Below are 10983 nucleotides of genomic sequence, written 5' to 3' on the forward strand. Positions count from 1 at the left end.
TACTGCTACTCCTTAACTGCTGATTGGAATTTAACAAAATTTGACTAGTAGCATCCCTAGGTGGTGAGGATTCAAAGTTGTACAAATGGAGAGACTGACCCGCACAGGGTATGAGGAATGGGGTCAAAAATTGGTAATTTTGCCATATTGCATTAAGAGATTTCTTCAAAACTAAGAGAAGGAAACCAACCCTTTTTGCTTGGAAGCATCTTTAGGTGATGTGGATTCATAATTGTACAAATAGAGGGGATTACCGCCATAGGGGCTGGAAGTGTTCACCTGTTATTCATTTGACAGCTCTGATCTTCAAAATGAGTACAGGTCAAATTGATTGTTATGGATAAACTGAAGATCTGGCAGAGAGGTGGGGGCAGAGAGGTGGGACACAATAGAGGAAAATCTTTCTCATTCTTTACAAATGAAGGCATTTAAGCCAAGTGTGGTCTGGAGCATCCTTAGGGAAAGAGGACTCAACTTTGTATAAACTGAGGCTGTGGCTCCCCTTGGGGGCAGATGGGTGTGGCCAAATAGGGGAAATGGAGGAAAATATTATAAATCTTCATTTTGTACCAATGAAAGGATTTCAACCGAGTTGTTCTAGAGCATGATGAGGGCAGAGGGAATAGGGGAAATAGAGGTAAAGGATTATTACCAAATTTGTTATAGATCACCTGAATGCAAATGAGACTTAATCTTGTATAGATGGAAGGTTTGGGCCCTAGGGGCAGGGCCAAAAATTGCAAATAAAGGAAACTGTTTTTAAAAAAAATCCTTCGATGCAAATGGAGAGTTTTTTTGCCAATTTTGGTTAAGAGAACCTGCAGTCAAAGACAACTAGATTTTATATAAATAGAGGGTGTGGCCCCCAAAGTGACAGAGAGCAGGGCTCAATAGGGGAAATCGTGATGAAACAGGTCTATAGAGATTACCCTTGGCAGAGATAAATCCTATTGAGGCAGGACTAGAGAGATCACCCCTGGCAGAGATAAATCCTACTGATGCAGGTCTATAGAGATTACCCCTGGCAGAGATAAATCCTACTGAGGCAGGTCTGTAGAGATTACCCCTGATAGAGATAAATCTTACTGAGGCAGGTGTATAGAGATTACCCCTGGTAGAGATAAATCTTACTGAGGCAGGTCTATAGAGATTACCCCTGGTAGAGATAAATCTTACTGAGGCACGTCTATAGAGATTACCCCTGGTAGAGATAAATCCTACTGAGGTAGGTGTATAGATATTACCCCTGCCAGTGATAAATCCTACTGAGGCAGGTCTATAGAGATTACCCCTGGCAGAGATAAATCCTACTGAGGCAGGTCTATATAGATTACCCTTGGCAGAGATAAATTCTACTGAGGAATGTGTATAGAGATTACCCATGGCAGAAATAAATCCTACTGAGGCAGGTCTATAGAGATTACCACTGGTAGAGATAAATCTTACTGAGGCAGGTCTATAGAGATTACCCCTGGCAAAGATAAATCTTACTGAGACAGGTCTATAGAGATTACCCCTGGCAGAGATGCTCTTACTGGGGCAGGTCTATATAGATTACCCCTGGCAGAGATAAATCCTACTGAGGTAGGTCTATAGAGATTACCCCTGGTAGAGATAAATCTTACTGAGGCAGGTCTATAAAGATTACCCCTGGCAGAGATAAATCTTACTGAGGCACGTCTACAGAGATTACCCCTGGCAGAGATAAATATTACTGAGACAGGTCTATAGAGATTACCCCTGGCAGAGATAAATCTTGCTGAGGCAGGTCTATAGAGATTACCCCTGGCAGAGATAAATCCTACTGAGGCAGGTCTATAGAGATTACCCCTGGTAGAGATACATCTTACTGAGGCAGGTCTATAGAGATTACCCCTGGCAGAGATAAATCTGAATGAGACAGGTCTATAGAGATTACCCCTGGTAGGGATAAATCTTACTGAGGCAGGTCTATAGAGATTACCCTTGGCAGAGATAAATCTTACTGAGGTAGGTCTATAGAGATTACCCCTGGCATAGATAAATCTTACTGAGGCAGGTCTATAGAGATTACCCCTGGCAGAGATAAATCCTACTGAGGCAGGTCTATATAGATTACCCCTGGCAGAGATAAATCCTACTGAGGCAGATGTATAGAAATTACCCCTGGCAGAGATAAATCCTACTGAGACAGGTCTATAGAGATTACCCCTGGTAGAGATAAATCTTACTGAGGCAGGTCTGTAGAGATTACCTTTGGCAGAGATAAATCTTACTGAGGTAGGTCTATAGAGATTACCCCTGGCAGAGATAAATCTTACTGAGGCAGGTCTTTAGAGATTACCCCTGGCAGAGATAAATCTTACTGAGGTAGGTCTATAGAGATTACCCCTGGCAGAGATAAATCTTACTGAGGTAGGTCTATAGAGATTACCCCTGGTAGAGATAAACCATACTGAAGCAGGTTTATATAGATTACCCCTGGTAGAGATAAATCCTACTGAGGCAGTCAGTCAATTAAAATACAGTTATACTGAATGTTGAGATCAGACACAATGTATAACAACAAATACACAATGATAACTGTCTAAAACAGGAGGCGTTCCTAAATGTTATAGGTGCTGGAAGCTGGTCTTTATCTCATTGTCCCGGTGACAGGTTCTTATTGTTTATCAGTGTATTAGATAAGTTGGGATTATGTTGATAATTATTTGTGTTAAATTCCAGACTTTTGCCAAAGAAGAAGGGCTATTGAAGAAAATGACGGGATTAATGGTAAGATTGTCATTAATACTGATAACACAACAGTCAGTTATTTATGTCATCAATACTGATAACACAACAGCCAGTTATCTATGTCATTAATACTGATAACTCAACAGTCAGTTATCTATGTCATTAATACTGATAACACAACAGTCAGTCATCTAAGTCATTAATACTGATAACACAACAGTTAGTCATCTAAGACATTAATACTGATAACACAACAGTCAGTTATCTAAGTCATTAATACTGATAACACAACAGTCAGTTATCTAAGTTCATTAATACTGATAACACAACAGTCAGTTATCTATGTCATTAATACTGATTACACAGCAGCCAGTTATCTATGTCATTAATACTGATAACACAACAGTCAGTTATCTAAGTCATTAATACTGAGAACACAACAGTCAGTTATTTAAGTCATTGATACTGAGAACACAGCAGTCAGTTATCTATGTCATTAATACTGATAACACAGCAGCCAGTTATCTATGTCATTAATACTGATAACACAACAGTCAGTCATCTAATTCATTAATACTGATAACACAACAGTCAGTTATCTATGTCATTAATACTGATAACACAGCAGCCAGTTATCTATGTCATTAATACTGATAACACCATCGTCAGTTGTCTAAGTCATTCATACTGATAACACTACAGTTAGTTAAATACTGATAACACAACAGTCAGTTATCTAAGTCATTAATACTGAGAACACAACAGTCAGTTATTTAAGTCATTGATACTGAGAACACAGCAGTCAGTTATCTATGTCATTAATACTGATAACACAACAGTCAGTTATATATGTCATTAATCCTGAGAACACAACAGTCAGTTATATATGTCATTAATACTGAGAATACAACAGTCAGTTATCTATGTCATTAATACTGATAACACAACAGTCAGTTATATATGTCATTAATACTGATAACACAACAGTCAGTTATCTATGTCATCAATACTGATAACACAACAGTCAGTTATCTATGTCATTAATACTGATAACACAGCAGCCAGTTATCTATGTCATTAATACTGATAACACCATCGTCAGTTGTCTAAGTCATTCATACTGATAACACTACAGTTAGTTAAATACTGATAACACAACAGTCAGTTATCTAAGTCATTAATACTGAGAACACAACAGTCAGTTATTTAAGTCATTGATACTGAGAACACAGCAGTCAGTTATCTATGTCATTAATACTGATAACACAACAGTCAGTTATCTAAGTTCATGAGAAAATTGAACAAGGTTACATTTGATAGATTCATTGAATCCAATTTTTAGCTCACCTGCCCAAAATTCCGATTTTGCCCTTCTTTATTTGTTCAAAGACGTCCTATTGTATTACATGCACAAAAACTATGAAAGTGTGTTGTGAATAAGCATTTTTAGATCACCTGTGCTTTGCTGAAGTGACCTATTCCGATCACTTTCTGTCGTCGTGCGTAAACTTTTTGCATTTTCAACTTCTTCCCAAGAACCAGTGGATGGATTTTTTTTTAAACTTGGTCAGAATCATCCTTGGTAGATGAGGCTACAAAATTGTAAAATTTGGATTCCTATACCCTAACCCCTGGGGCCAGGGTGGGGCCCCAAGGGGAAATTAACCAATATTTCAAAAATCTTCTTCTCTAGACTCAGAGGTACTACAGTCATTTTCTCTGCATGGATGTAAAAATCATCAGGAGCTTTATTTAAATTGTAAACTTCAGGACCCCAGTGCTATCCGTTCTCCCTTGAGGAGGGGGTAAAGTTTACTATAGTTTATATAGGGAAACAACACTTTTGGATATATTTTGATAATTTTCTGTAGTAAATTATTCTTACTTGGTGAGAATTATTCCTGGAGGAAGATGGTTTTAAAATTTAAATTGGGATTCCTACCCCAACCATAGGGGCCAGGGTGGGGCCCCAAAGGGAAAATTAACCAATATTTCAAAAATCTTCTTCTCCAGACTCAGAGGTACTACAGTTATTTTCTCTGCATGGATGGAAAGATCATCAGGGCTTTACTTAAATTGTAACTTTCAGGACCCCCGAGCTATCCGTTCTCCTTTGGGGAGGGGGTAAAGTTTACTATAGTTTATATAGGGAAACAACACCTTTGGGTATATTTTGACAATTTTCTGTAGGAAATTATTCTTACTTGGTCCGAATCATCTTTGGTGGATGGATGTATTACATTGTAAAATTGGAATTCCTGCCCCATCCCCAAGGGCTAGGGCGGGGCCCCAAAGGGAACATTTACCAATATTTTAAAATTCTTAACTTTGATGACATGACAAGTATTGTATTTCACTTAGTTTACATGCTGATTTCCACATCACATCTAAACAATAAAATAAAGCTACCAGTACCTATGATATAACTCAGGTGACTGCTTAGGCCCTTGGGCCTCTTGTATATAAGAGTACTCGAATAAGTAAAGTTGTAAATTTTAACTCAAAATATAAATTAGAAAGGAAATTATTGAGAAAACAAAACACTTTATTTGATTTTTGTCCGGCAATCTCCTCCTACATTTTTCAACGGATCTCTTTGAAACTTTGTATATATTATAATCATGATATGACGTTGTGTCTCCCGTAAAAGAATTTTGATTCGACAATTGTTGCAAAAGTTATTGTTCTTTGTTTATTTCAGTATTTGATTTTCTGTCCGGAGATTTTCTCCTACATTTTTAGCTCACCTGGTCCATGGTGAGCTTATGCCATACCGCAGCGTCCGTCGTCCGTCATCCTGCGTCCATCGTCCGTCGTCCATCAACTTTACACTACTAGTCATGAACCACTGAGCGGATTTTAACAAAATTTGGTGTGGAGCATTCTTTTGTATAAATGGTGGGTCAGGCCCCCCAGGGGCCTGAGGGGCCTGAGGGGCATGCCCAATAGGGGAAATATAGCAAATTATTCTTTAAAATTCTTCTTCTTTTGTAGGAATGAAAGGATTTGTTCCATATTTGGTATGAAGCATCCTTGGGTGAAGGGGGTCTAATTTTGTATTAACCGTAGGTCTGGCCCCCCAGGGACCTGAGAGGCAGGGCCCAATAGGGGAAACAAAGCAAATTATTCTTTAAAATATTTCTTGTTCTGTAGGAATAAAAGTATTTGTTCGATATTTGGTCTGAAGCATCCTTGGGTGAAGGGGAACCAATTTTGTATAAACCGTGGGCCTGGCCCCCCAGGGGTCTGAGGGGCAGGGCCAAAAGGGGGCAATTGGGCTATATTGATTTAAGCGACTTCTTCTCTGGAACTAAGAGATGGATATCAACTATATTTGGTCTGAAGCATCCCTCGGTAGTGGAGATTCAAAATTGTACAAATGGGTTGGCTGACCCCCAAGGGGACTGAGGGGCGGGGCAAAAAGTGGGCAATATGGCTATATTACCACAAAAGGCTTTTTCTGTAGAACTATGCACTGGATATCAACCATATTTGACTAGAAGCATCCCTAGGTGGTAGGGGCCAACCCCCTGTGCTAAGGGGTGGGGCCAAAAAAGTTTATTACTTGGAAATGGTTGAGATCCCCATGGTATAACCATATATACAATTGTGGAGTATACAGAGAAGCATGCACATTTGCTTCCAGGATGGCCTAGGGTCTGGCCCCACCCTTTAAGACATAGTTCCTGGGTTATAACTTTGAAACGGTTGAGATCCCCACCCCAGAACTACATATACAAATGCTTGGCATAAAGAGACAAAAGTAATCATGGTATTAGAATAGACCCTGGGGTCTTACCAAACTCCTCGGGACCTAGTTTCTTAGTCACAGCTTGGAAACAGTTGAGATCCCCACCCTATAACCATGCATATATACAATTGCTGAGTATAAAGAGATGAATGCACATATGCTTCCAGGATGGCCTAGGGGTCTGCCCCACCCTTGTAGACTTAACCCCTGGGTCACAACTTCGAAATGGTTTAGATCCCCACCCCAAAACTATTTATACAATTGATGGGCTTAAAGAGACGAATGCAGTCTTGATATTAGAATTGACCCAAGGGTCTGCCCTACCCTTGCAGACTTAACCCCTGGCTCATAACTTTAAAAAGGTTCAGATCCCCACCCCAAGACAATACATACAAATGCTGGACAAAAACAGATGAATGCAGTCATGATACTAGAATTGATCCTGGGGTTTGGCCACAACCCTAGGGATCTAGTTTCTGAGTCACAGCTTGGAAACAGTGAGATCCCTACCCCATAACCATACATTAAATTGCTGGGCATTAAAAATCTAATACAGACATACTACACAAATTGGTATTGAGGTCTGGCATATTCCCTAGGATCTCATTTGGAGAATATTTTGCCATGATTGCTTAGATATCCAGGTGAGCGATACAGGCCCTCTGTGCCTCTTGTAATTTAGGTTTGAGCATCTTTCGGCCAAGAGGACTCAATTTTGTATAAATGGTGGGTGTGGCCCCCCTGGGGGCAGAGGGGCAGGGCAAAATAGGGGAGATAGAGGTAAAACCTTTACAATCCTTCTTCTATCGTAGGGATTAGGGGATTTTATCCTTATTTAGTCTGAAGCATCCTTGGGCCAAGGGGACTTTATTTTGTATAAACAGTGGGTGTGGCCCCCTTGAGGGCAGAGGGGCAGGGTTGAAAAGGGGAAATAGAGGTAAAACCTTTAAGATTCTTCTTCTACAATAGGGTTTAAAGGATTTTATCCTTATTTAGTCTGGAGCATACTTGGGCAAAGGAGACTCAATTTTGTATAAATGGTAGGTGTGGCCCCCTTGGGGCAGAGGGGCGGGGCTGAATAGGGGAAATAGAGTATTTTATCCTAAATTAGTCTGGAGCATCCTTGCATCTTGGTCTTGGTGTGACCCCAATTTTGTATAAACGGTGTGTCTGACCCTGCTGGGGGCAGAGAGGCAGGGCCAAATAAGGGATATAGAGGAATAGCTTTAATATCCTTTTTTCTTCCTTTAGGAGGAAGGTATTTTGACCAAATTTGAACGGTTAACATCCTATGGGAAAGGGAAATCAATTTTGTGTAAATGGTGTGTCTGACCCCCCTGGGGCCTGAAAGGTGGGCCCCAATAGAGGTAATTTAGCAAATTCTTGAAAATTCTTCTTCTGTAGGAATAACAGGATTTTGTCCATATTTGGTCTAAAGCATCATTGAGTAAAGGCAACCTGATTTTGTATCAAAGGTGGGTCTGATCCCCCTCGGGGCAGAGGGGTGGGGCCCAATAGGGGAAACATAGCAAATTCTTCAAAATCCTTCTTTTCCTGTAGGAATGACAGGATTTTGTCCAATTGCATATAAATATAACCCCTGACTAACCATGTAGTACTTGTACACTACCAGCAATATCTAGCTTTTCCAAATTCAATTTTACTAATATTGCAAGGTGAGCGATACAGGCCCTCTGGGCCTTTTGTTAGGACTCTAAAATGACTTTTAAAGAACAATTCAAAGGTCATGACATTTGACCAGTAACTTGCAGGCTTGTTGTGCTACATATTCATAAAATTAAATGACCTTGACTTATATTTAAAAAAAACTTTTACTAAAATACCAAAAGGTCTAGAATAATGATATTTGATCAGAAGCTAGCTGGCAATGAGTGCTTAAACATTTTGAAATGAAGTTGATCTTAATTCATGGTTGGGAGTCAAATTTGACAACATACTCAAATGACTTGTTTTGACTAACCAAAAGGTCTAGAATCAGGATGGTTGGCCTGTAGTTTCTTGGCATGGAGATGAAGGTTACAGGGAGGCAAATTTGTTTAAAAATTGTTTATTTTTTTATTTTTATAAATTACTGAAAGGTTTAGAGTCAAGTCACGCCTATAGCCTGATGAAATCGAGAGCTACAAAGTTTGTGAAAAGAAATAACCTTGAAATATATTCAAAAGGGTCAAATTACTCAAATGGCTTCCTCTGAAGAACCAAAAGACTTAGGATAATGCTAATTGGTTAGTAGCTTGTTGGCATGGTATGCTACAAAGTTAAAACAGAAAGTCCAAATAAATCATGTGAGCATCTTAAGGGCCCTTGGGCCTCGTTTACTATAAATATAGTATAAATATAAAAGTTATGATTTCTTAATAGTATTCTATACTGTGCTGTTAGGCTTTTTGTACTTTGTTGTCAGGCTAACCTGTCTGAAGTGCCTGTGTTGAGAAAACCTCTGATGACAGAAGAACTGATGGCCTTATACTGGTAGGTATTTCTGTTACTTTATATGATTTGTGTTTCTGTCATCACAATATTACATTTCATATTAGATTTATTTGTATTTATTGTAATATTGCATTTCTGACCATCCCCTGTCTGACACATTATTTGAATCCTGATATATTGGTACATACATAGAGATTTAATACCAACATCACTGACAACCTGTATCAGACACAAACCCTGGTGTGGTGGTATGTATACAGAGATTTGATATGACCTCCAACATCAATGACAACCTGTATCAGACACCAACCCTGGTGTGTTGGTATGTATACAGAGATTTAATATGGCTCCTAACACATCAATGACAACCTGTATCAGACACAAACCCTGGTGTGTTGGTATGTATACAGAGATTTGATATGACCACCAACATCAATGACAACCTGTATCAGACACAAACCCTGGTGTGTAGGTATGTATACAGAGATTTAATATGGCTACCAACATCACTGACAACCTGTCTCAGACACAAACCCTGGTGTGTTGGTATGTATACAGAGATTTAATATGGCTACCAACATCACTGACAACCTGTATCAGAAACAAACCCTGGTGCGTGGTATGTATACAGAGATTTAATATGGCTACCAACATCACTGACATCCTGTATCAGACACAAGCCTTGGTGTGTTGGTATGTATACAGAGATTTGATATGGCTACCAAAATCACTGACAACCTGCAGTATCAGACACAAACCCTGGTGCATTGGTATGTATACAGAGATTTAATATGGCTACGAACATCACTGACAACCTGTATCAGACACAAACCTTGGTGTGTTGGTATGTATACAGAGATTTAATATGGCTACGAACCTAAATGACAACCTGTATCAGACACAAACCTTGGTGTGTTGGTATGTATACAGAGATTTAATATGGCTCCTAACATCATGGACAACCTGTATCATGTATATAGAGATTTAATATGGCTACCAAAATCACTGACAACCTGAAGTATCAGACACAAACCCTGGTGCATTGGTATGTATACATAGATTTAATATGGCTACGAACATCACTGACATCCTGTATCAGACACAAACCTTGGTGTGTTGGTATGTATACAGAGATTTGATATGGCTACGAGCATCACTGACAAACTGTATCAGACACAAAGCCTGGTGTGTTGTTATGTATACAGAAATTTAATATGGCTACGAACATCACTGACATCCTGTATCAGACACAAACCCTGGTGTGTTGGTATGTATACGGAGATTTAATATGGCTCCTAACATCACGGACAACCTGTATCATGTATATAGAGATTTGATATGGCTACCAACATCACTGAAAACCTGTATCAGACACAAACCCTGGTGTGTTGGTATGTATACAGAGATTTAACATGACTACCAACATCACTGACAACCTGTATCAGACACAAATGCTGGTGTGTTGGTATGTATACAGAGATTTGATATGGCTACGAGCATCACTGACAACCTGTATCAGACACAAAGCCTGGTGTGTTGGTATGTATACAGAAATTTAATATGGCTACGAACATCACTGACAACCTGTATCAGACACAAACCCTGTTGTGTTGGTATGTATACAAAGATTTAATATGGCTACCAACATCACTGACAACCTGCAGTATTAGACACAATCCCTGGTGTGTTGGTATGTATACAGCGATTTAATATGGCTACCAAAATCACTGACAACCTGCAGTATCAGACACAAACCCTGGTGTGTTGGTATGTAAACAGAGATTTAATATGGCTACCAACATCACTGACAACCTGCAGTATCAGACACAATACCTGGTGTGTTGGTATGTATACAGAGATTCAATATGGCTACCAACATCACTGACAACCTGCAGTATCAGACACAATCCCTGGTGTGTTGGTATGTATACAGAGATTCAATATGGCTACCAAAATCACTGACAACCTGCAGTATCAGACACAAACCCTGGTGTGTTGGTATGTATACAGAGATTTAATATGGCTACCAACATCACTGACAACCTGTATCAGACACAAACCCT

The 10983-nt window shown here is 39.4% G+C and overlaps 1 protein-coding gene across 1 annotated transcript in view; it reads left to right on the forward strand.

Annotated features, from left to right (window-relative positions):
* The window catches only part of LOC110448798 (protein zer-1 homolog), a 39738-nt gene that overhangs the window by 12609 nt on the left and 16146 nt on the right, over positions 1-10983 (forward strand). Inside the window, exons 2-3 of the mRNA XM_021495243.1 lie at positions 2707-2754; positions 8892-8959. Coding sequence (XP_021350918.1) covers positions 2707-2754; positions 8892-8959 — 116 coding nt within the window. The remainder of the gene's footprint in view (positions 1-2706; positions 2755-8891; positions 8960-10983) is intronic.

Source organism: Mizuhopecten yessoensis, unplaced genomic scaffold, assembly GCF_002113885.1.
Source record: "Mizuhopecten yessoensis strain PY_sf001 unplaced genomic scaffold, ASM211388v2 scaffold4307, whole genome shotgun sequence".
Taxonomy (NCBI): Eukaryota; Metazoa; Mollusca; class Bivalvia; order Pectinida; family Pectinidae; genus Mizuhopecten; species Mizuhopecten yessoensis.